General features: G+C 37.9%; 1 protein-coding gene and 1 long non-coding RNA gene across 3 annotated transcripts in view; one reads left to right on the forward strand and one right to left on the reverse strand.

Annotated features, from left to right (window-relative positions):
- Window positions 1-17,163, reverse strand: part of LOC136794167 (uncharacterized) — a 99,850-nt gene extending 82,687 nt beyond the window's left edge. Inside the window, exons 1-2 of the long non-coding RNA XR_010840539.1 lie at window positions 17,081-17,163; window positions 15,015-15,122 (exon numbers count right to left, since the gene is read on the reverse strand). This is a non-coding gene — a long non-coding RNA (uncharacterized lncRNA). The remainder of the gene's footprint in view (window positions 1-15,014; window positions 15,123-17,080) is intronic.
- A 171-nt stretch (window positions 17,164-17,334) lies between these two features.
- Window positions 17,335-27,123, forward strand: part of WDR36 (WD repeat domain 36) — a 42,359-nt gene continuing 32,570 nt past the window's right edge. The window contains exons 1-7 of one of the 2 annotated variants that reach the window (XM_059060435.2): window positions 17,335-17,621; window positions 18,885-18,912; window positions 20,524-20,624; window positions 22,027-22,144; window positions 24,189-24,321; window positions 25,825-25,879; window positions 26,932-27,064. In XM_059060435.2, coding sequence (XP_058916418.1) covers window positions 17,460-17,621; window positions 18,885-18,912; window positions 20,524-20,624; window positions 22,027-22,144; window positions 24,189-24,321; window positions 25,825-25,879; window positions 26,932-27,064 — 730 coding nt within the window. In that variant the 5' untranslated portion in view covers window positions 17,335-17,459. Of the gene's footprint in view, window positions 17,622-18,884; window positions 18,913-20,523; window positions 20,625-22,026; window positions 22,145-24,188; window positions 24,322-25,799; window positions 25,880-26,931; window positions 27,065-27,123 lie in introns of both variants that reach the window. The other variant, XM_067031432.1, reaches the window with a different exon arrangement.

Here is a 27,123-nt window from a genome sequence, read left to right on the forward strand (position 1 = left end):
CTCTAGCAATGTTGAAAAATGCCAAACAGTTGTTTCCTCAGCCTCCCCTGCCACTAAAAAGTGAGTGTAGAATGTAGTTTTGGTCAAAAGGACCTGAGGTAAGTCTGCTGTGGGGCTTCTGGAAGACCTTTCCTTCCTTATTCTTTTTCTTCTTCTTTTTTATTTTTTCCTTGTCTATAAAAGATGTTTTATTGAAACACAGTTACACGCATTTATTTACATTCTACTGTGGCTGCTTTTGGCTACAATGACTGAGCTGAGTAGATATGATAGAGACCATATGGCAAATCTAAAATATGTACTCACTGGCCCTTTATACAAGTTTGCCAACCACTGCTCTACAAAAGTGGAATTTTTTTTTTAAACACATATGCTGGGAGTTATACTTTTTTTTAACATCTTTATTGGAGTATAATTGCTTTACAACGTTGTGTTAGTTTCTGCTGTATAATAAAGTGAATCAGCTATACATATACATATATCCCCAAATCCCCTCCCTCTTGCGTCTCCCTCCCACTCTCCGTATCCCAACCTTCTAGGTGGTCACAAAGCCCCAAGCTGATCTCCCTGTGATCTCCCTGAGTTATGTGGCTGCTTCCCACTAGCTATCTATTTTACATTTTGTAGTGTATATATGTGAATGCCACGCTCTCACTTCATCCCAGCTTACTCTTCCCCCTCGCTATCCTCAAGTCTATTCTCTACGTCTGCATCTTTATTCCTGTCCTGACCTTTGATTCTTCAGAACCTTTTTTTTTTTTTTTTAGGTTCCATATATATATGTTAGCATACAGTATTTGTTTTCCACTTTCTGACTTAGTTCACTCTGTATGAGAGACTCTAGGTCTATCCACCTCACTACAAATAACGCAATTTCGTTTCTTTTTATGGCAAAGTAATATTCCATTGTTTATATGTGCCATATCTTCTTTATCCATTTATCTGTTGATGGACACTTAGGTTGCTTCCATGTCCTGGCTATTGTAAATAGAGCTGCAATGAACATTGTGGTACATGACTCTTTTTGAATTATGGTTTTCTCAGGGTATATGCCCAGTAGTGGGACTCCTGGGTCATATGGTAGTTCTATTTTCAGATTTTTAAGGAACCTCCATACTGTTCTCCATACTGGCTGTACCAATTTACATTCCCACCGACAGTGCAAGAGGGTTCCCTTTTCTCCACACCCTCTCTAGCATTTATTGTTTCTAGAGTTTTTGATGATGGCCATTCTGACTGTTGTGAGGTGATACCTCATTGTAGTTTTGATTTGCATTTCTCTAATGATTAGTGATGTTGAGCATCTTTTCATGTGTTTGTTAGCAAACAGTATATCTTCTTTGGAGAAATGTCTGTTTAGGTCTTCTGCCCATTTTTGGATTGGGTTGTTTGTTTTTTAGATATTGAGCTGCAAGAGCTGCTTGTATATTTTGAAGATTAATCCTTTGTCAGTTGCTTCATTTGCAAATATTTTCTCCCATTCTAAGGGTTGTCTTTTCGTCTTGTTTATAGTTTCCTTTGCTGTGTAAAAGCTTATAACTTTCATTAGGTCCCATTTGTTTACTTTTGTTTTTATTCCCATTTCTCTAGGAGATGGGTCAAAAAGGATCCAGCTGTGATTTATGTCATAAAGCGTTCTGCCTATGTTTTCCTCTAAGAGTTTTATAGCATATGGCCTTACATTTAGGTCTTTAATCCATTTTAAGTTTATTTTTGTGTATGGTATTAGGAAGTGTTCTAATTTCATTCCTTTACATCTAGCTGTCCAGTTTTCCCAGCACCACTTATTGAAGAGGCTGTCTTTTCTCCATCGTATATTCTTGCCTCCTTTATCAAAGATAAGGTGACCATATGTGCATTGGTTTATCTCTGGGCTTTCTCTCCTGTTCCATTGATCTATATTTCTGTTTTTGTGCCAGTACCATAATGTCTTGATTACTGTAGCTTTGTAGTATAGTCTGAAGTCAGAGAGCATGATTCCCCCAACTCTGTTTTTCTTTCTCAAGATTGCTTTGGCTACTTGGGGTCTTTAGTGTTTCCATACAAATTGTAATTTTTTGTTCTAGTTCTATGCAAAATGCCATTGGTAGTTTGATAGGGATTGCATTGAATCTGTAGATTGCTTTGGGTGGTATAGTCGTTTTCACAATGTTGATTCTTCCAATCCAAGAACATGGTATATCTCTCCATCTATTTGTATCACCTTTAATTCCTTTCATCAGTGTCTTACAGATTTCTGCATACAGGTCTTTTGTCTCCTTAGGTAGGTTTATTCCTAGGTACTTTATTCTTTTAGTTTCAATATTAAATGGGAGTGTTTTCTTAATTTCTCTTTCAGATTTTTCATCATTAGTGTATCGGAATGCAAGAGATTTCTGTGCATTAATTTTGTATCCTGCTACTAATAAAGCTAATCATATTCATTGATTAGCTCTAGTAGTTTTCTGGTAGCATCTTTAGGATTCTCTATGTATAGTATCATGTCATCTGCAAACAATGACAGTTTTACTTCTTTTCCGATTTGGATTCCTTTTATTTCTTATTCTTCTCTGATTGCTGTGGCTAAAACTTCCAAAACTATGTTGAATAATAGTGGTAAGAGTGGGCAACCTTTTCTTGTTCCTGATCTTAGTGGAGATGGTTTCGTTTTTCACCACTGAGGATGATGTTGGCTGCAGGTTTGTCATATATGGCCATTATTATGTTGAGCTAAGTTCCCTCTATGCCTACTTTCTGGAGGGTTTTTATCATAAATGGCTGCTGAATTCTGTCATAAGCTTTTTCTGCATCTATTGAGATGATCATATGGTTTTTATCCTTCAATTTGTTAATATGGTGTATCACATTGATTGATTTGCATATATTGAAGAATCCTTGCATTCCTGGGATAAACCCCACTTGTTCATGGTGTATAATCTGTTTAATGTGCTGTTGGATTCTGTTTGCTAGTATTTTGTTGAGGATTTTTGCATCTATGTTCATCAGTGATATAGGCCTATAGTTTTCTTTTTTTGTGTGTGGTATCTTTATCTGGTTTTGGTATCAGGGTGATGGTGGCCTCCTAGAATGAGTTTGGGAGTGTTCCTCCCTCTGCTATATTTTGGAAGAGTTTGAGAAGGATAGGTATTAGCTCTTCTCTAAATGTTTGATAGAATTTGTCTGTGAAGCCATCTGGTCCTGGGCTTTTCTTTGTTGGAAGATTTTAAATCACAGTTTCAATTTCAGTGCTTGTGACTGGTCTGTTTCTATTTTCTGTTTCTTCCTGGTTCAGTCTTGGAAGGTTGTGCTTTTCTAAGAATTTGTCCATTTCTTCCAGGTTGTCCATTTTACTGGCATAGAGTTGCTGGTAGTAATCTCTCATGATCCTTTGTATTTCTGCAATGTCAGTTGTTACTTCTCCTTTTTCAAATCTAATTCTATTGACTTGAGTCATCTCCCTTTTTTGCTTGATGAGTCTGGCTAATGGTTTATCAATTTTGTTTATCTTCTCAAAGAACCATCTTTCAGTTTTATTGATCTTTGCTATCTTTTCCTTCATTTCTTTTTTATTTATTTCTAATCTTTATGATTTCTTTCCTTCTGCTAACTTTGTGGGTTTTTTGTTCTTCTTTCTCTAAGGTTAGCTTGTTTATTTGAGATGTTTCTTATTTCTTGGGGTAGGATTGTATTGCTCTAACCTTCCCTCTTAGAACTGCTTTTGCTTCATCCCATAGGTTTTGGGCCATAGTGTTTTCATTGTCATTTATTTCTAGGTATTTTTTTTTTCCTCTTTGATTTCTTCAGTGATCTCTTGGTTATTTAATAGCATATTGTTTAGCCTCCATGTGTTTGTATTTTATACGGATTTTTTCCTGTAATTGATATCTAGTCTCATAGCATTGTCAATGGAAAAGATATTTGAAATGATTTCAATTTTCTTAAATTTACCAAGCCTTGATTTGTGGCCCAAGATATAATCTATCCTGGATAATGTTCCATGAGCACTTGAGAAGAAACTGTATTCTGTTGTTTTTGGATGGAATGTCCTATAAGTATCAATTAAGTCCATCTTGTTTAATGTGTCATTTAAAGCATGTGTTTCCTTATTTATTTTCATTTTGGATATCTGTACATCGGTGAAAGTGGGGTGTTAAAGTTCCCTACTATGATTGTGTTACTGTCGATTTCCCCTTTTATGGCTGTTAGCATTTGCCTTATGTATTGAGGTGCTCCTATGTTGGGTGCATAAATATTTACAATTGTTATATCTTCTTCTTAGATTGATCCCTTGATCATTATGTAGTGTTCTTCTTTGTCTCTTGTAATAGTCTTTATTTTAAAGTCTATTTTGTCTGATATGAGAATTGCTACTCCAGCTTTCTTTTGATTTTCAATTGCATGGAATATCTTTTTCTATCCCCTCACTTTCAGTCTGTATGTGTCCTAGGTCTGAAGTGGGTCTCTTTTAGATGGCATATATATGGGTCTTGTTTTTGTATCCATTCAGCCAGTCTATGTCTTTTGGTGGGAGCATTTAATCTATTTACATTTAACGTAACTATCTATATGTATGTTACTATTATGATTTTCTTAATTGTTTTGGGTTTGTTATTTTAGGTCTTTTCCTTCTCTGTGTTTCCTGCATAGAGAAGTTCCTTTAGCATTTGTTGTAAAGCTGGTTTAGTGGTGCTGATTTCTCTTAGATTTTGCTTGTCTGTAAAGGTTTTAATTTCTCTGTCAAATCTGAATAAGATCCTTGCTGGGTAGAGTAATCTTTGTTGTAGGTTTTTGCCTTTCATCACTTTAAATATGTCCTGACTTACCCTTCTGGTTTGCAGAGTTTCTGCTGAAAGATCAGCTGTTAACCTTATGGGGATTCCCTTCTATGTTTTTTTTGTTGCTTTTTCCTTGCTGCTTTTAATACCTTTTCTTTGTATTTAATTTTTGATACTTTGATTAATATGTGTCTTGGCCTGTTTCTCCTTGGATTTATCCTGTATGGGACTCTCTGCACTTCCTGGACTTGATTATTTCCTTCCCCATATTAGGGAAGTTTTCAAGTATAATCTCTTCAAATATTTTCTCAGTCCCTTTCTTTTTCTCTTCTTCTTCTGGGACCCCTATAATTCGAATGTTGGTGTGTTTAATGTTGTCCCAGAGGTCTCTGAGACTGTCCTAAATTCTATTCATTCTTTTTTCTTTATTCTGCTCTGTGGTAGTTATTTCCACTATTTTATCTTCTAGGTCACTTATTCGTTCTTCTGCCTCAGTTATTCTGCTATGATTCCTTCTAGAGAATTTCAAATTTTATTTATTGTGTCATTCATCATTGTTTGTTTGCTCTTTAGTTCTTCTAGGTCCTTGTTAAACATTTCCTGTATTTTCTCCATTGTATTTCCAAGATGTTGGATCATCTTTCCTATCATTACTCTGAATTCTTTTTCAGTTAGACTGCCTATTTCCTCTTCATTTGTTTGGTCTGGTGGGTTTTTACCTTTCTCCTTCATCTGCTGTGTATTTCTCTGTCTTCTCATTTTGCTTAACTTACTGTGTTTGGGGTCTCCTTTTCACAGGCTGCAGGTTCGTAGTTCCCATTGTTTTTGGTGTCTGCCCCCAGTGGGTAAGGTTGGTTATGTGGGTTGTGTAGGCTTCCTGGTGGGGGGCACTGGTGCCTGTGTTCTGGTGCCTGTGTTCTGGTGGATGAGGCTGGATGTTGTCTTTCTGGTAGGTAGGACTGTGTCTGGTGGTGTGTTTGGGGGAGTCTGTGCACTTTTTATGATTTTAGGCAGCCTCTCTGCTAATGGGTTGGGTTGTATTCCTGTCTTGCTAGTTGTTTGGCATGGGGTGTCAAGCATTGGAGCTTGTTGGTCGTTGAGTGGAGCTGGATCTCAGCGTTGAGATGGAGATCTCTGGGAGAGCTCTTGCTGATTGATATTATGTGGGGCTGGGAGGTCTCTGGTGGTCCAATGTCCTAAACTCAGCTCTCCTACCTCAGAGGCTCAGGACTGACACTCGGCCAGAGCTCCAAGACCCTGTTAGCCACACGGCTCAGAAGAAAAGGGAGAAAAAAAAGCAAGAACGAAAAATTAAAATAAAATAAAATGAAGTTATTTTAAAATTAAAAATTATTAAAATTAAAAAGTAATAAAGAAATAAAAATGTAATAAAAAAAGAAGAGGGCAACCAAACCATTAAACAAATCCACCAATTATAACAAGTGCTAAAAACTATAGTAAAAAAAAGAAAAAAAAAATGGACAGAGAGAACCCTAGGACAAATGGTAAAAGCAAACCTATATAGACAAGATCACACAAAGAAGCATACACACTCACAAAAAGTGAAAAAAGAAGGAAAATATATATATATTTTAAAAAAGGAAGAGAGCAACCAAATCAATAAACAAATCTACCAATGATAATAAGCTCTAAATACTAAATTGAGATGAACATAAAACCAGAAACAGATCAGATGCAGAAAGCAAACCCCAAGTCTACAGTTGCTCCCAAAGTCCACCACCTGAATTTTGGGATGTTTCACTGTCTATTCAGGTATTCCACAGATGCAGTGTACATCAAGTTGATTGTGGAGATTTAATCTGCTGCTCCTGAGGCTGTACCGAGAGATTTCCCTTTCTCTTCTTTGTTCGCAGAGCTCCTGGGGTTCAGCTATGGATTTGGTCCCACCTCTGTGTGTAAGTTGCCCTCTGGCGTTTGTTCTTTGCCCACACAGGACAGGATTAAAGGAGCAGCTGATTCGGGGGCTCTGGCTTGCTCAGGCCGGGGGGAGGGAGGGGTACGGATACGGGGCAAGCCTGCAGTGGCAGAGGCCAGCATGACGTTGTACCAGCCTGAGGCACCCCATGCGTTCTCCTGGGTAAGTTGTCTCTGGATCACGGGACCCTGGCAGTGGCGGGCTGCACAGGCTCCTGGGAGGGGATGTGTGGATAGTGACCTGTGCTTGCATACAGGATTCTTTTTTTCTTTAAAGAAGATGTTGGGGGTAGGAGTTTTATTAATTAATTTATTTATTTTTGCTGTGTTGGGTCTTCATTTCTGTGCAAGGGCTTTCTCCAGTTGTGGCAAGCGGGGGCCACTCTTCATCACAGTGTGCGAGCCTCTCACTATCGCAGCCTCTCTTGCTGTGGAGCACAGGCTCCAGACGCACAAGCTCAGTAGTTGTGGCTCACGGGCCCAGTTGCTCCACGGCATGTGGGATCCTCCCAGACCAGGGCTCGAACCCATGTCCCCTGCATTAGCAGGTAGATTCTCCACCACTGCACCACCAGGGAAGCCCCCACACAGGATTCCTGATAGCTGCAGCAGCAGCCTTAGCGTTTCATGCCTGTCTCTGGTGTCCATGCTGATAGCCGCAGCTCACACCTATCTCTGGAGCTCATTTAGGCAGTGCTCTGAATCTCCTTTCCTCGCACACCCCAAAACAATTGTTTCTTGAAGAAACTTAGGAAGCTCCAGACTTTTCCCAGACTCCCTCCCAGCTAGCTGTGGCACATTAGCCCCCTTCAGGCTGTGTTCACGCAGCCAACCCCAGTCCTCTCCCTGGGATCTGACCTCCAAAGGCCAAGCCTCAGCTCCCAGCCCCCACCCATCCCGGCGGGTGAGCAGACAAGCCTCTCAGGCTGGTGAGTGCTGGTCAGCACTGATCCTCTCTGCGGGAAGCTCTCCACTTTGCCCTCCGCACCTCTGTTGCTGCACTCTCCTCCGTGGCTCCGAAGCTTCCTCCCACCCTACCCTTCCACCCCCATCTCCGCCAGTGAAGGGCCTTCCTAGTGTGTGGAAACTTTTCCTCCTCCACAGCTCCCTCCAGAGGTGGAGGTCCCATCCCTATTCTTTTGTCTCTGTTTTTTGTTTTTCCTTTTGCCCTACCCAGGTACATGGGGAGTTTCTTGTCTTTTGGGAAGTCTGAGGTCTTCTGCCAGTGTTCAGTGGGTGTTCTGTAGGAGTTGTTCCACATGTAGATGTATTTTTGATGTATTTGTGGGGAGGAAGGTGATCTCCGCGTCTTACTCCTCTGCCATTTTGAAGGTCTCTGCCTTATTCTTCTTAACTGGACATTTTGTTTCTGCATATTGTGCTTACAATGACTACATCCACCTTGTGACCACGAAGGGAAGATTATCACTGACTTACTGACAATGGCAAAGTATAAAGTTGGAAAAGTTTCTTGGTCTGTGATGATATTGTTGAGTTAGTGAACCAACTCTGGAACCATACTACCTCTAAATTTCTTGAAACATGAGATAATAAATAGCTTTATTGTTTAAGCCACATTTAATTGAGTACTCTAGGACTTTCAGCAGAAAACAGGATCCATCTCTGTGTGTAATAGAGAACCTCCATTCAGCTGGCTTAAATAATGAGAAAAATGTACTATGTCATATAATAATATGAGAGAAAAGATGGTTTCAGGGTTTGGTAACTTAGTAGTTCAAATATATCATCAAAGACTCAGATTCTTTTTGTCTTTCTGTTCTGTTTTCTCATCATGTTGCCTTTTCCTCGGGATTTTCTCCCCATGGTTGTAAGGTGATTGCAGAATTTTTAGGTTCTGCATATGCATATGCAGATGCAATAACTTTAAGCAGAAGAAAGCCGTTTTCAATTATGTCCCCTCACCTTTTTGTTTAAACAGACAGACCTTTTCCCAAAACCTCCCAAAAGACTTCCCTTAAAATCTAATTGGCCAGAATTAGGTCTCAAGCCTTTGCTTAAACTAATCTCTGGTGAGAAAAATATTAATTACCATAATTATATTAGACTAATTAATATTCACCTACTCAGGGGAGGGGATTAACCCTTAGTGAACCATGAGGCCCTCTGCTATGTGAACATAGTGGGGATTCTGTTAATTAAGAATGAAAAGAAGTATGTGTCTGCCACAGAAAACAAGCACTAAGTGAAGTGATAATTAGGAATTCAGAGAAAAGAGAGCTCCTTATGGACTGAAAAAGTCAGAGAAGGGTTTGCAGAGAGGCAGAACTTGAACTGGGCCGGTAGTAAAAGAGAGAATGTTTGCTATCCAGAGGGAAGCTTTGAGGACACTATGCAGAGAAGAGAGCTTAAGTAATCGCATAACTATTATAACAAGGTATTTAATGTGTTCAAGTTACTATTGCTGTAAAATAAGCCACTCAAAACTTAGTGACCTAAAGTAAACACTGTATTGTGCTATGGATTCTCTGGGTCTAGAATTCAGGAAAGGCACAGCTGGGATGGAGTGTCAGTTGAGAGAACTGAAATCTGGGAGTGACTTGACAGCTATGAGCTGAAATATTCTAGCCCATAATCTCATGCCTGATGGTTCATGCTGGCTGTCAGCTGAGACCACAGCTGGGTGATGGCTGAAATACTGCACATGGCCTCTCCATGTGGTTTCTCCACATGAACTATTTTGGGCTTTTTCTCTGAATGGAGGCTGACTCCAAGAGTGAGCATTCCCAGAGAGCAAGGTGGCAATGCCAGGGATTTTTATCATCTAGTCTTTTTTTTGTTGTTTTGTAATATTTATTTATTTACTTAGATTTGAATTTTATTTAATTTTTTATACAGCAGGTTCTTATTAGTTGTCTATTTTATACATATTAGTGTATATATGTCAATCCCATATGATCTAGTCTTGAGAGTCACATAGTAGCATGCTTACTATACTTTATTGTTTGAAGCAGTCAAAGATCCACCCAGGTTCAAGAGGAGAGGATAGAGATCTCAAGACTCTATGGTAGTAATGTCAAGATCACACTGTATTATGGGCATGTGGGATGGGCAATAATGTCATGATCATTTTTGGAAACGATCTACTACAGAGTGAAACTTTTTCTAAAATCTCAAAGCTGAGAACAATAAATGATAAGTAACTCTCCTCTGCCCATGAACCTTCTAAAGAAAACTTGCAAGACGTTCATTTAGGACATGCTTAAGATATTGCCAGCCTGATCTAGTGACTATAACTGGATCACAGCCAAAGTAACAGAAAGCTATATAGTAATTAGAGGGTTCTTTGAAGAGAATCTGTAGATATAGAGAGAGCTATGGTTTTCTCACCAATCTCACCTAAGAAGGAGGGAAGTGAGTTTCCCAACAATTCCAATTCTCAAGCTAAGTATGTGGCTCCAAAAACAAAACAAAACAAAACAATTATAGAGACTAGGGGTATGTACAAGCATGTGAAATTGACGACTTACTCCAAGTTTGCTGAATTGCATAATCTTGTAGGCTCAAATCCATGCCCACCTAAATGAAATATAAGACAGTTCTTGGAAGATCCTCTTATGCATCTTTGCAGATAAAGCAGAGTGCATAGAAAATAATGCCTACTTCTCATTAGGAGAAGTCTGAGGGAGGGAGATTAGTCAGAATAGCCTGTAATTACTGGGCTCTTGAAAGGGATCAAGAGTTGGTCAAGCTGCATGAGACAGAGGACATTTCACAGTCAAGAAAGTACTACCAAGAGTACCATCTAAATAGGATATTTTCTTCACATCCTCTTCCTTCCCTGATCCCAAAGGAGTAGACTCAAGACGGCAGGGGCAAGGATAGCAAAAATAAAGAAAGAAAGAAAAATTTAAAAATAAAAAATAGGAACTGGTCTGGCTGCTATCCTTTTTGAAGCACCATTCTCTAACTTTTCCTTTAGTGCTATATGCAATCTCATATTGCTCCCATTCTTTTTCCCCCCATAGACTAGGCAGATCATTTTGTTTTCCAGTTTGCTTGTTTTGTTGTGCATCCAACCCGAACATTTCCAACCAATACAGAAATAAAGGGTATGAGGGGAATGAAGGAGGATGGGTAGGGGCAAAACAAGAGTTTTCTTAGGAAAGTCAATTTCTTATTTTTGAAATATTTTGATAAAAGCTTTATGTTAAAAGATAGCCTCCCCTAGGGCTTCCCTGGTGGCACAGTGGTTGAGAATCCGCCTACCGATGCAGGGGACACGGGTTCGTGCCCTGGTCTGGGAAGATCCCACATGCTGCGGAGCGGCAGGGCCCATGAGCCATGGCCGCTGAGCCTGTGCATCCAGAGCCTGTGCTCCTCAACAGGAGAGGCCACAACAGTAAGAGGCCCGCGTATCACAAAAAAAAAAAAAAAAAAAAAAGATAACCTCCCCTATAGTGTTCTGATTTTTTACCTTAGCTTCTCCATCCAAGCTTTTAGGAATAGAACTGTCCTTTCTTGTTTTGCTTTGTTTCTTAAGGACTAGACATCGTGTGACATATTTGAGAATATAAACTATTTTACTCATTTATTTACTCATTCACACACTCATACATTTGTTCATTTATTGCTTTTTTGTTAATTTCTTGATGTGTGGTGGGCAAGCATCTGATTCACAGGAAAATTGGAAAGTAATAGTTACCCAGAGAAACAGTAGCTTAACCAGAATTACAATCCAGGGATCCAATTTGTAATAGTAAAAAATTAGAAATAGCTAAATGTTGTACAATAAGACCTGATTAAAGGTCTTATTTATATGAATAAATTAAAAAGCAAAAGAATGATTATCACAGAATTAGTAACGATTATTTATGATTAGGGAGAATTGGGTATGTAATGTTGAAAAGTTACTTGGGAAACTTCTAAGTTCCTATCAATGTTTAATTACTTTATGTGAATGGTGATTACACGGACATTTGTTTTATTAACATTATTTGAAAATACATATGTTATGTAAGTATTAAATAATATTGTCAATATTAAGTTATATGAGTTTAATATATTTTTTGTATCCTATATACTCATAATGTATGTAGGATACAAAAAATATATTTTATCCAACATATTGTTCAAACATTACCTTTTCTATGAGAATTTACCTGGCAAAGTCTTTAAAATTGTAACTGTGACACTATCTATCCCTCTCTTTGCTTTTTTTCCCCCAGAACACTTATCAACATCCTTCAAAGTTATTATTTACTTCTTTTTTATTGTCTATCTCTCTTTCATGGAAGATAAACTTCATGAGGACAAGTTTTTGTATGTTTTGATTATGTGTATGTCTGAAACAAGTCTTGTATATCTGATTTGATTATGGTGATATCAGAAGCATCTAGAAGTGCCTGGCATTCATTAGATATTGTATAAATACTTCCTGAATAAAATGTAGGTTATTTAGGTGACAGGCATTTTCAGCATGAGATCACCAAATGGAAGCATCTGTAGGTCTTTGCTTTGTAACTGTTCAGTTTTTCTGAGTTTTCCTGCAATCTTCTAGGTGTATACAGGCCTGAAGGTTGGCTTTCTGGGAGCATGGTGTGGAAGAAATTGGAAGCCCAACTGGTCAGTGTGTGACGGTCACTTCATCTGCCAGTCTCAGCTGCAACGTCCTTCTGTGCCTGCTGTCCAAATCTGGATTACTTAGGGTTCACTTCTCTAGAAAATAAACTTTAGTCTCTAGAAGAGTAGAATAATAGTCTCATTATTCTTAAAGGGCTGCAAATAATTCTTAATGAGATTCAGTTATTCCTCTCCCTGGAACTTCCCTGAAGAATTCAGGGTGAATGTAATGAGATTCAGGACCATATATGACAGAGGTTTTCCATCATGCAAGACCATGTAATTTCAGCAAAGCCCTTTCTCAGCTGGTGCCAGAGAGTTTGAAGCCTTGATAGCAAGTACTGGAAGCACACATTCCACGATCTCATGCATTGCCAGTATCCAACAGCATCACTGTTTTCTCACCAGCCATTTCCTCAACAGTCAATAGGTTTCAAAGTGGCTTGTGGACTACTGGTATCAGAATCACTTGGGAAGCTTGTTAAATGCAGATACCTGTAGTCCACCCCTCTCCTTCTGAATCTGAATACTGGGTGGTAGGGCCTCAGTGATTCTTTCACATACTGACCACCACCAGCGACAATAATTTAGTCAGACGTTCAGCCATGTATTGTTATTTAGAATTCTAAACTGATCCATGAATATAGTTTTATATGGCCTTTTGAGATTTATAGCATGATAAATTTTAAAAGGTAAGAAAGAGAACCACAAGAATCCATTATTCTTTTCAAATTTCTAGTTTTGGAGAGGTCTTTGATTGGCAGGGTATTGCTTCTGGGGAGACCATTTTTGCACCAGTGGATGCTAATTCTGTACCAATAACATAAGCATGGGGAATTATGCACTCACAATTCTTCTTACCAATTCTCCAGGTTGGTAGACACCTCTAATCATAATATCCTCATTTTGTGTTTATTATGTACCTAAAATCTGCTCAAATCATATTGACAACAAACCATGCTCACACTGCCCCCTAGATAATTATATTATGAATATCCATTGCAAGTTAAGAACCTCTACGGTAACTGCTGGTTAATTTCTTCCATTTGTTCTTTCCTTTTCTTTTATTTTTTTTTCCCCAGTTCTCTTAGTCTCTTAGTGTCAGGAAGGTCTGATAATGAATGGAGAAGAAAAGTCTCTATTACTATCAGTGTAGCACAGGATATTTTTTAAAATGAGGATAAAAGAAAGACAGTGACCTTACTGTCAATGTGCCTACATGGGTCTAGTCTCATACCAGCTATTCTATTCGGGAAAAGACTTCATGGAATATTTAGGAAAAGCTGCTACATGAAAGGCAATGTCGTTTGGGCAGGTAACATTTTACAAATCATTGTGGGGCCTGGATTTCTGGCACTTGGGTCAGAAAAGTCCTCAAGAGAACAGCAGAACATTGAAGCTTATTTCTACAATATTATCATCTGATGCCGATAGCCCATGTGTCCTCTAATCCTAGCTCATGGCTACGGAGAACTTCAGCTCTGAGTTCCCACTATGACTGAAAAAAGAAGTAAAAGGATATTTAAAATAAAGAGAACCGCTCCAGCCTGACTATGGAAGAGGATAATGTTATGTGGATGCTTATACTGATGGCAAATCCTAAGCATACTCTTTCCAGAGAATTGACTCTTCTTTCAGGCTAAGTGCTACCATAGGCACTATCAAAGAACTGATTCATTTGCTGTTGTTTAATCAGGTAAAATCTTGTTCTAAGTTTTGGAAAGGGATCCAACATCCATTTCCAAGTTACGCTTTCATAAAAGAGGCAACATTAATAATTCTCAGGTCTGGCTCTGTGGCTAGTGCAACATTATTAAAGAAGATGATTAGAGGAGCAGCCAATCCAGATCCGGCCACAGGCAAAACTGTGAAACAGATTAACTTAAATTCTGTATTACCTTGAAAGCAGAGAGTAGTATTTGATACATTTTTTTTTAAAAAAGGATTTACATGAAAAGAGTTGAAAAGAAATGGTTTGTTGCTAAAGAGGTTTCTCTATGCTGCCACATGTAAGTGACATTTCTCAAGGAAGCTGATTAAAACAAATATTTCCTATAGTCTCCAAACTCTAGATCAGAATTGCCATTATAAGATTTTAGTGAAATGTACATGCTTACCTGTAGAACAAATAGATCTGACATATTTAGCAAATCTCTTATTTCTACCCTGGTTAACAATATCTCAGGGCAACATGTATTTTAGTGGTTCTGCTCAACCAGCAACAGACATGTTTGTGTACATTTTCCACCAGCAGAGGAAAAATGGGGGCAGCCAGAATGAACAACTTCCCAAGGTAGAAAGTCTTAGATTGAGAATAAGGAGTACTGATACATGGTGCCTGCTCTTTTATCACCTCATTTCACAGTTGTAGTCCTTAGTAGTTCACTCATCTGTGAAATAAGGGGGCGGACAAGCAATATCTTGAAACCTCCTTGGGTTTCTGACATGCTTCTGCCAATACAATGAAATGAACTATACACATTTCTAAATTTGATTAGCAAGGTAAGTATAAATATACTGGTTATATATTAATGTGTAACAAATTACCCCCAAATTTAGTGGACTAAAACAGCAATTAACATTTATTATGTTAAACAGTTGAGACTCAGGAATTCAGGAGTGGCTTAAGAGAGTGATTCTGGTTTAGAGTCTTTCATGAAGTTGTAGTCAAGATGTCTGCATGGCTGCAGTCATCTGAAGGCTTTACTGGGGCTGGAGAATATGCTTTCAAGATGCTTTACTCACATGTCTAGCAAGGTAGTGCTGGTGGCTGGCAGGAGGCCCTCAGTTCCTTGTCATGTGAAACACTCCATAGGACTGCTTGAGTATCTTCCCAATATGGCTCTTGAGTTTCTGCAGAGCAAATAACCCAAGAAGGAGCAAGTCAAAAGCTTCAATGTTTTTTATGACCTAGCCCTGTTACAGGTCAACCCTATTCAGTGTGAGAGGGGACTACACAAGGGCGTGAATACCAGGAGGAAAGAGTCACTGAGGGCATCTTGGAGGCTGGTAATCACAATACCAGTAACAAAAAAGAAATGGTCTTTATTATATAAACTAATCAGAAAAAGTCATATTTAACCCTTTTTTTAAAGGTAGAAATGACATGACATAGCTATACTTTTAATTTACCTGAATATTCTGAAGTCCCAATGCATTGAATCAAATTGAAAATGATCATTTGCCAATGATCGACTACACCCACCATGTGGCTTGCAGGATCTTAGTTCCCCCACCAGGTATCGAACTCGGGCCCCCTGCAGTGGAAGCCTGGAGTCCTAACCACTGGACCGCTAGGGAATTCCCTACCTTTTCTTGTATTCTAACTTGGGACTACCGTCCTTAGAGGCATCTCTAAGTAAAAAGAGCAGTAGCTAGGTCCTTCTCTCCCACTACACCTTCAAATACTTTGCTGGCAGCTGAATAGCAAGAAACTCAGGGAGGCAACTGATGGGGAGAAATGTACTCTGACCAACTGCTAAAACAGGAAAACTCACAATCAGTCCATAACATAGTCCCTTTAAAAGATCACAGCAAAACAGCTAACATGCACGTCTACTGCTACCATATGACTAGATTTTCCATGACAGTTCTAATTTTTAAACTTTTGTCTCATTGTCCAGATGTAGGTCAAATAACATAAATCTGATTGTCAGATAGGCCTACATTCAAACTGCTACACTACCATTAATTAAGTGACCCTGGACAAGTTAGATAATCTCTGGGAACCTCAGGTTTCTTATCCAATGCGAATACACACCCATCATGTGATCTTGAAAATCAGATTGCTGAATGATTTCTCCCACCCTCCAGCTGCCTCTCAGTGATCTCTCCTTATCCTTTTCTAAACCTTGTGCTAGTCTGGATTTTGGCACTAAATAATCTTGGAACTGAACAAATCATTTAATCCCAATGAACCAATTTCCTCATTTGTAAAACAACAATATAATTTTTGCCCTAAACACTTCACAGTCTTAATTTGAGGATTATATTAAGATAATGGGTGTCATCAAAGGCTTTGTGAACTGTAAAGTCCCAGGAAACTTTTTCAATTTTCTCCCCAAATTGCCAATATAGACAGAAGTCTTTGTGATTATAAAAATAATATGTGCATTATACAAAATTTAGAAAACTCTTAATGTTTATCTAGTAATTAAAAACATTTGTACATATTTCCATGACTCAGGTAAAAATTAATAATCCATTAATATTCCAATTTATATTTTACTTTAAGCAAACTCAGTAAAAAGCAAACAAAAACATTTTTATTATGGGAAATTTTGATTTTAAAAGGAAGCAGAAGGACAGTATTTTGAACACTCACAAACTCATTCCCCAGATTAAATAATTACCAATCTTATGTCACCTAAACCATGCACCTCATTCCCAATTATTTTGAAAACAAATCCCCAGATATATTTCATCCATAAATACATATCTCCAAAAGATAAGGACCTTTAAAAACATAATCACGGGGCTTCCCTGGTGGCGCAGTGGTTGAGAATCCGCCTGCCGATGCAGGGGACACGGGTTCGTGCCCCAGTCCGGGAAGATCCCACATGCCGCGGAGCGGCTGGGCCCGTGAGCCATGGCCGCTGAGCCTGTGCGTCCAGAGCCTGTGCTCCGCAATGGGAGAGGCCACAACAGTGAGAGGCCCGCGTACCACAAAAAAAAAAAAAAAAAAACCAAAAACATAATCACAATACTACTATCACATATTTAAACAATAATGTCTTAATATCATCAAATATCCACTCAGTGTTCAAAGTTTCTTGACAGTCTCATCGTTTCACACGTTTTCAAAACCATACCTTTAACCTGGCTCCATCTGAGTTAAGACTTCGGTTTCCCCTTCACCCTCCTGGCCCTCGTGCTTGCTTCCCCAGTCTTTCCCCTCCCCTAAGGTCCCGCTGAAAAGTGACTCGACTGTCTCCCAAGCCCGGGAGAGCTGGGAGCACCGTCAAACTGCTGGACTGTGGACGGCGGAACTGAAGTCGCACCTCCCCTTCGAGCTCCGCAGGGAGCTCTTTTTCAAATGCACTGAGGACAGTCTCCGCTCACGTGATTGGCAGCGGGGACCGGAAGCGCTTGGGAACCCGGCAAAGGATTGATACACGAGACGCGCAGACGGGCCTCGGTGCACGGTTTACACCGGGATTGGAGCCCAGAGGAAACCGTACCGCGGCAGCAATGGAGCGGGGCGCAGGAGACCGCACTGCCAGCGCCCTTTTCGCGGGGTTCCGGGCTTTGGGGCTTTTCAGCAACGACATTCCACACGTGGTGCGGTTCAGTGCGCTGAAGCGCAGATTCTGTGTGACGACGTGCGTGGGCAAAAGCTTCCACACCTATGACGTGAGTGACTTCTTTCGCCCGCTTCCCGGGGATCACCCTCCCCGGCCCCCAACTCTGTCTGTGGCAATCCGCTCTCCTCCGGCACCTACCAAGGGCTTTCGCCACCGCATTACGTCCACGTGTTGATTTAGCCCTTGAAGTCCGCTTGAGAAGAGTTTCGGAGGCAGTCTGTCTGGGGGAGGTACTAGAGAACATTTCAGTTCAATAGCAATGTATTTTCTCTGTAAATATTTGTTGAAGTTCTCTTGAAGATGTAAATGTGATTAAGAAAAGTCTCTGGCGCCACCACCTTCTTAATGAGAAAGACTTGCAAGCTATTTTATTGTGCAATTCGCGACAAGAGCTAGGCTAGAAATGCAGGCTAAAAAACATTGGGATAACTGGAGGGGGTGAGATTAATTATGATGTAGGGGACAGTCCACATTTGATAGCAAGCTAATTTCCCTAAACTTCCCCTGAGTAACTTTCTCAAAGTCACATAGCTGTATCAGTAACCATAAATTGGGGTCCACAAACTGCAGCCTGCAAGCCAGTTCTGCCAACAGTTTATTTTTGTATGACCCATGACGTTTTTATTTATTTTTCTGGGTATGTTTGTGTTTATTCTAATATAGCAGAATCCAAGTAAAATTAGCATAGTAATAGGATGCAGTATAATTAAATTTTGACGCGGGATGGAGACATCCATCTACTCCTGATTAAGAAACATAGATTATTTAATTCATCTTCAAGGGCTCTTTCAGGCTTACACATCTCTAGGGTTTGAATTTCTCCTTATACCCCTCTGAGCTCTGTGCTTCTGAGATGAACGGTTTTGATGTTTTTAAATGATTGGGAAATAATCCAAAGAAGAATAATATTTCATGGCATATGAAAATTTTGAAAATTATAGTCTATATCCATAAGTCAAATTTTTTGGAATACAGCCGTGCACATTTGTTTTTGTGTCATATATGGCTGCTTTCATGGTACATTATCAGTTGAGTAATTGCAACAAAAAACACACAGCATGCAAAGCGTTAAAATATTTACTACATGACCCATATAGAAAACTATGTGTGACACCTACCCTTCCATCACTGATGAAATAGTAGAAAATATAAACTTTCCTAATAATGAAAATTAGGGTCAGTAAGTGTCTTTTTAAGGAAGAACAGAATAGCAAATTTATGTATGAGGTTAGATCTTAATCTTCAAGTGTTAGATTATTATAGTTGTTTTTGTTAGTAAAAATTTAATCATTTCTTTTTTTTTTTAAGACAGGTTCAGAAACTTAGTCTGGTTGCAGTAAGTAAGTATAGACTTTATCCTGAATTTGTGCATGTTTAATATCTTAAAATTTTTTATAATTTTGACATAATTTAAGACTTGCAGAACAAGCACTCCAGTGTGTATTTATAGTAAACTTACATAACAACAAAAACAACAAAAAGTCCAGGACAGGATCATGTGTTGCCTTCAGTTGTCATGTCTCTTTGGTCTTCTTTAATCTAGACTAATTCATCAGACTTTCTTTGGGTTTTACAACATTGATTTTTTGAAGAGTATAGGCTAGTTCTTTTTGAGAATATTCTTCAATTTGACTTTTTCTAATGCTTCCTGATGACTAGATTCAGGTTATGCAGTATGGCAATAATAACAGAAATGATGCTGAATTCTCAGTGAACCATATCAGGAGGCACATTCCTGGCAGTGAAAACTTTGATCATTTGGTTAAGGTGACATTTATCAGGCAGCTCCATTTTAAAGTTTTACCCTTTGTAACTAATAAATGTAATAAGTGGTAAGATACATTGAGACCATGTAAGTGTCCTTTTACTCTCCAAAGTTTCAACTACTGCTAGTTTTATCATTTAGTGATGATTCTTGCCTGAATCAGTTATTAGTAGGATGATTATCAGAGTGATTTTCTGATTCTATCATTCTTCTGTAAGAAAGAGTTTTCCCTTTTTCTGCATTTTGATATTTTTTTCCAATGGAAGGGATTTTTTTTTTTTAACTCTTTAATAGAATAAAGAGCTTGCCAGGGCTGAGAGATTCTAGTTTCACCATCAAATATGATCTTTGTAAAAGAAACAGAGCTATAAGGAATCCAGTGTGCATGTCTGATAAACTTACATTTTTAAAATTATAGAAGGCAGTAGAAGGGCACTAAAACCTAAGTCAAATACTAAAGCGAATGGTAAACCAATAAAAATAGTATTTTGGAAATGAAATCCCAAAGCAGAATATCAGCATGAAAGATACTTAAAACGATTCTCTATATTTTAAGCCTCCTGCCCCCAAAATAGGAAATAAAAAGAAAAGGCCAGTGTGACCATGGTAGTGAGAGAGGAATCAAGAAGTCCTATCATAAGAAATGGCTAGAGGTGATAGGCATATTTATCTTGGAGAAGACTGAGTGGGAACCATATTATTCACTTGAAAGGTCAGCATGTAGAATATCATATGGAGTTTTTTTTAGGTTACTCTAAAGGGTAGAGTTAGAGTTCTAGGTTTCGATTTACTTTTAAAATTTTCCTGCAGTTATTAGGAACTTGATGTTCCTGAAGGCATTCACATGAAGGCTAGGTGACCATCTGCCACAGTTTTGTGTATTTAGTGAGGATTTTTTTTTTCCAAATAACCTCAAAAGCTTCTTCTCATTTCTTTAGGATTATGTTTTTATGTCTGCAAATACCAGACATTAATTCTCTAGGGACGGTCAAGGTGATATCATATTTTTAGTGTGATAGTTACTATTAGATGTCTAAAATAACATTGAAGTCTAAATTTTATACTCTGATTCTCATACATACATATTTTTAAATTATAGTCAGGAGAAATGTTATACATATACTTGAGGTTTCTATTTGTTTCAAGATCTTAAAAATCCTTACATCTTATATTTCCTTTTTCCTAGGTAACTCCCTTCCACAGGATATCTGCTGTATGGCAGCTGATGGGAGGCTAGTCTTTGCTGCTTATGGGAATGTTTTCTCTGCATTTGCCCGTAATAAAGAGGTTTGTATCACTGAATTATTCTAATCTGTTTGTCTTTTGCAGTCAGTAGTTGATTGTCATGGTAGTTGAGGGAACTTTAACGTTGTTATTCTTCATTTGGGACACTCTGCACATTTTTTTAAAATGTATATTCACTTTTCTGGAGGAAGAGAAAGTTGATTTCATCAAATTCTCAAAATGAGTTAAAACTGGTGCTTTAGTTCAGTTTTCTTTGCCAAGGATCAATGTTAGAATTATTTGGGCAGCTCGTACATTTTTATGTCTGGCCAGGTCCTGTCTCTGGAGTTTTCTATTTTGTTTATTTGGTTGGGATAGGATTTAGTTAAGAGTATTTTGAAAATGTTTTCCTAAGAGATTCGTATTTGCACTACTGCTTTACGTGGATTGACTTTTTCGTTATGAACAACACAGCCCATGACTCATTCTAAGAACCAAGTGCTTGTTGCCTATATAGAGAAAGCTAGATTCTCTGTTTTGTCTACTAAGTTTGTCCTGGGACAACTGACTTGAGAGGCGACCTGGCTCTAGTGGTCCAGAATGAAAAGGGAAAGTGGCCATGGGGATGCCTAGATAGCCAAGTGATAGAATCACTGTGCTTTTCAAAGTTTAACTGGGACTGATGATGTTTGTTCCAACGTTTTCCATCATTACTACCTACAGCAGAGGAAGGCAACTTACCTGTAAAGTTCTTTAATAGGAGTTTTTTTGATTTTTAGAGAGTCAGGAAAAATGTCCTTTTTTTTTTTGCAAAATATTGCAGATTGTAGTTTTCCCTGGGAGATAAACATAGAAAGTAGGGGTAGAAAGGTATCAGAGACTGTCAACTGCAGGAAGTGGTTACCATCCCTAGGGCCAAAGGGACAAGGAGAAGAAATAGTGTTTCTGGAGCCTGGTGGGAACTGAAACCATGGGGGAAGGGACTGTAGTTATTGAGGATGCAGCTGCTGCTGCAAGGGTAAGGGTGTCTATGTCAAGACAGAAAGCTATATGGAAGGAGTATCCTATATCTCTCTCCCTTGTCTCATGTGGAAGCCAGCTGGTGATGGCTGTAGAGGTCAGCCTTCTAGAACATACCACTTTTCTAGGATGCATGGAGTTGCACTGATTGGATGGGGTGAAGGACCCAGCTGTGTGCATGCTTCCTAAGCTTGGTTGAGAAGCTGAGCCTCAGAGATCTCATTTCTGTGTTCCTAGTTTATGTTTCCATATTGGACTGGCTAGGGGAGCAGGTAGAAATGTCTGATTGCTTGCTATTTGTTAATCTAACCGTGGGTAATCAAAAGTCGGACCACAGTTCTTAACATGAGTATCTTCAGGATTAGCCTGTTTTTTGGTTAATATGAATAATAATACATGATGAATGAATAATAATATGAAATTCTTTTGAACTTTGACATTGTAGGTAGTACATACCTTTAAGGGTCATAAGGCAGAAATCCATCTTTTGCAACCCTTTGGGGATCACATTATTTCTGTTGATACTGACAGTATTCTTATTATTTGGCACATATATTCGGAAGGTAAGAACCAATTTATTGCTTTATCTTGGGGTAGTATGTGTGTAGCTAAAATTAAGTATCTATGTAAGCATAACTTCTATACCAGAGGAGTAAAGCAGTAAAAAAATTTTTAAGAAGTTTTAACACATGTAAGGAAAAAGTTTCTAAATAAAAAATGGGTAAGTATCAATAATTTTAGTCAGCTAGTTGAGCTAACTGTTTATAACCTGTTTAATGTGTTTTTCTGAACTAATACTAGGTCAGTATTAGTATAGCAGTTCTCCAAGTTTAATGACGTTATATTATTTTCTCTGTGGGGTGAATTTTGGTGTATGTTCACATCTGAGTAATACTTGGTTTGTATTTTCAACTTTTGGTAAGTGAAATTATAATAGTAAACTTGACGATCCAGTAATCTGAAGGAAAATATACATCCTTTTTCTAAGAATATGAGTCAGTGTCCTTTAACTGTGATATTCTTAAACAGTGTCCCTGAGCTATGTTTATAGGACCATGTTATCTTCGAAGGTTAGGAACTTATCACCAGAATATCCCCAGCTTTCTTCATGTAAAAGACTGTGGGGTCTGTCATGAATTAAAGCTCTTAATTTTTTTGATCTGTTACATTTTTAGCTTTGTTACGTCTTGATTAACTCATTTTTTGATGTAATGTGTTTATTTTTAGTAAAAATCCTAGAGAGATTGCCCTCCTGGGAGTCATTCCATGTTCTTGTTCAGATTAGTTACTGTTTGTTTTGTCTTTGCTCAGATGGAGGGAACAGAATTCCAAAAGTAGTACCTGTGCAGATGGATGTTAAAAGGCCCTTTATAAATTAGAGAACCTGATTCTTAGAGTTCAGTGGGCTATCTTTCTGTTGATCCTTACGTCCAGCTTTTTGTTGCTGTTGCTGCAGCACAGTGTCTTCAGGGAGCTGTTTGTAGTGATCTTAAGTAAAACTGTTAGTTACAAACAGAGGCAAGAATCTTTTAAAATAGTATTTAAGTAAAATTTGTGTAATTCTCACCTGTTAATCTATTCTCTTTAAACTGGTGTACACATACCCCTGGGAGTGTGTAGCAGCCAGATAGTATGTGAAACTAAAGATAAAAGAAATGTACCTTCTCTGATATTCAATTTTATTAGGAAATTTAGTGAAAAATTGTTTTCATCGTGGATGAACTGTGAAGTAGAAAAGAAAATTCACACATAGGAATTTTAAACATATGTGGCATTTCAAAAAATTTTTTTTTTTTTTTTTTTTTTTTTTTTGCAGTACGCGGGCCTCTCACTGCTGCGGTCTCTCCCGTTGTGGAGCACAGGCTCCGGACGCGCAGGCTCAGCGGCCATGGCCCACGGGCCCAGCCGCTCCGCGGCATGTGGGATCCCCCCGGACCGGGGCACGAACCCGTGTCCCCTGCATCGACAGGCAGACTCTCAACCACTGTGCCACCAGGGAAGCCCCTCAAAAAATTTTTTTATCTTGCAGCGAGAGACAGCTGGCTGTGCCATTTACTCCACAGGGCTGTAAGTTCTTTTCCTGTCCTCTGCTAGAGGTTCTCCTGTGGAAATGTGAGAGGCACTGCTCCTTTCACTGAAGTTTGCCTCTGACTTTTTACATGTTTGAGGAGCCAGTCAAGCTCTCTAGATGTTTGGTCCTTCACTCCCTAGAATAGCTCAGCTCAGTGCATGCACTTCACTTGGAACATTTGCTGCCTCTTGATCAAATTATAAAAATACTAAGTCTGATCCCTAGCGTCATTTTTGTTTTTGAACACTTGTTTTCATTCCTGTAAACCAATTTGGCAGTGAGTGAAATTTTAAATAGTATTGATATTAGAACTTTTAGAAAATTCTTGACAGTCAAAGTTAAATTTGCAAGTTGACCCTCATCACATTTGTTTAATTTCTCAGGGAATGTTTATAGGTTAGCATATGTCTTTGATTTATATTAGTACATAAATCTTTGATATGGTAGATTTTAAGTGCTAAATATATGGGTATATGAAAAATATTTTAAACTATTTTATTAAAAAATTACATATTGTTTATAACTTACTTTCGTAGAAGAATACCTGCAGTTGTCTTTTGATAATTCAGTATTTAAAATTTCTGCAATTTTGCATCCGAGTACCTACTTGAATAAAATACTTCTTGGCAGTGAACAAGGAAGCCTCCAGTTGTGGAATGTAAAATCCAAGTAAGCACAATATTTAGAACATAAGTGATTCCTACCTAATCCTCATCACTACTCCCTGATGCATACTTAAGTCTCTCAATTCTCCTTGCCTTTGTATGTTTATTTGGAGGGCTTTCAGTAAATATACCTGTTTTTGGAGTTATTACTCACGGCATCACATATGTGAAAGCTCGGATATGGTCTTGGAACATGGTAGGCAGCTTCATAAATCCTCGTTGAAAAGTATATACTAATGGCCTTAGTCACTGTAAAGAATTCATAAAGCTGTAAAGAAGGCTCTAGTACACAGGATCAGAAGATAATTACGAGATTGTCACTGGGCAGCTTTTAGTTCTCAGTAAACTAAGAAAGGTAAGATGGCAAAGCAAATCAGTGTTAATTTAGAGCTAGCATTTAGGAATGGTTTTCAGGGTAAAAGTACATTGATCATCAACCACAGACATGACGGATATCTACTATAATATTGGTATAGCTTGGGGGCTAGATAAATGATTTGGGGTACCTCTGCCTGTTATTTGAATGTTTATCCAGAGGAAAAAGTGGCAGCTCACTTTACTTTGTATAGCATTAAAAGGGCAAACAAAAATATTTGACCGTCCAAATTGTTCTTTCAAAAGCCCTTATAAATTCGAAAAGGGAAATAAGATTTTCAGAGGTTTAATGTTTATCCTAGTTCTAATTCAATGTTTCTGTTCAATTTAATAAATATCATTGACTACCTACTCTGCACTAGGCTGAGGGATAATGACTGAAATATTCTGTGCCCTAAGGTTATCTCTTTAGGTTCTTTATGTGATGTTTACACTCTTTATTGTACATTAAGTATCCCTTGGATAATCATTGAGTGATCTAATCTGTGCCCCTTAAAAAATTTAACATATGCTTAAATACTTTGTGTTATAACAATTTCATATATCTCTGCTCTATGGATTCTTTATCATTTATGGCTTGATTCTGAAATTTAGAGCACCGTCACTTGTCATATAAGTCATGTAACATACAAGGAGTATTGTAATTATATATTCCCTTTTGTGATGTTTCTAGGAACACATTGCAGTGAAAAATGAGATGTGCCAATATTCTCAGATTTAATTTTAAATTGTATCTGTCATATAACATGGTTACTCATGTATTTTTTTTCTATTTAATTTCTTTTTTTTTTTTTTTCCTATTTAATTTCTTAAAGATGTTGCATAGTAACATAGTTCTTAGCAGCTTAGGATCTGGAATTTGTCTCTCTGGGCTCTGTCAATTTTAGCCATGTGATCTTAGCTTGATTTTTTTCACATAATTAAGTTTCTTAGTTTCTTTATCTGGAAAATGGTGATATCTACCTCATGGAATTGTTTTGAGTATTAAATGTTAATATATATACTTAGAATAGTGTGGGGCAGAGTAAGAACTTAATAAATATCACCTGTTATTATTTCATTTTTTAATATGTAGTTGATTTTGTTTTTCTCCCCCCCAAAAAATAGCTTTCAACTATTTTTCTTGTTTTAGTAAACTTCTATATACATTTGTGGGATGGAAAGTTGGAGTGACAGCGCTTCAGCAGGTTAGTATTTTTCTGTTAAGTCAAAGAAGAAATGAAGCTCATAGTAGCATCTTTCATTTTCAGGGGCCAACCATATTTTTGGACCTAAAGACAAAATAATGTATAGACTAGTATATCTTTACAAATATTACCATAAAAAAATAGTGTTTGGGAAATGTAATTGAAAACAACGTCTTTGTCTATAAACGTTTGTGGAAATTTTTTTGCCTGGAATTAGGCTCTAAATCTGTGGTTGCTATGGAACCATGTTTACCAATCATTTTGTAAGCATGTAGTCCAGTGCCTTGTAAAGAGCAGAGATGAGTTTTTCAGTGAAGCAAGGGAGATTGTAGGTCATTCAGAGAAATTTGTCAGGATGTTGAGATTTGTAGCTTGAGATAATTGGGGCCCAAATCTTAATAATTCATTAAATGCTTGGCTCTTCCAGAAATAACTGCTTTTTGTTTTTATGAGTCTATAGGATATGTATGAATGAATGACTGTATGTCTGCAGAGAATCTTATATCTATTTTGGACACATATACAGCCATGTACCCTTGTCTTTCTAAATATCAGTTGCTTATACCTGCCCAGTTTGTATACATTCCTTTATTCTCTCACACTACTGTCAGCCTTACTCTGCTTTTACCTACCCAGAAGACCCCAAAGGTATCAGATGATTAGGTCTTTTGAGGGCAAGACATCATACTTGTTTTAGTATACACAGCTTCTACACAGGGTCTCATGCTTAGTAGTTACTTGATGACAAATTAATAACATGTTTAGCCTGATTCCATTTTGTAATTGTATTGGACATTGATCTTGTGTGCTAAAATAAATTTATGGAGTCTGTATGTAAGACCATTTATAAAATGAAGATTATAATCATAGACTATTAGATTAGATATTCAATTATTTCTTTTGATAAGACATAAGTAATGATGTAATCATCAGTATTATTAAAGCTATTAATAATTTGATAACACATAAGTAATGATGTAATCATCAGTATTATTAAAGCTATTAATTTAATTTGATTAAGAAAATAAAAAGTTGAGTAATTGAATTTGCAGGCACCAGCTGTGGATGTTGTTGCTGTTGGTCTTATGTCGGGTCAGATTATCATTCACAACATTAAGTTTGATGAAACATTAATGAAGTTTCGTCAAGACTGGGGACCTATTACTTCGATTTCATTTCGCACAGGTAACTTAACTTTTTTTTTTTTTTTGGCCTGTGGTGGGTCTTTGTTGCTGTGCAGGGGC

This window comes from Kogia breviceps, chromosome 4 (assembly GCF_026419965.1).
Source record: "Kogia breviceps isolate mKogBre1 chromosome 4, mKogBre1 haplotype 1, whole genome shotgun sequence".
Taxonomy (NCBI): domain Eukaryota; kingdom Metazoa; phylum Chordata; class Mammalia; order Artiodactyla; family Physeteridae; genus Kogia; species Kogia breviceps.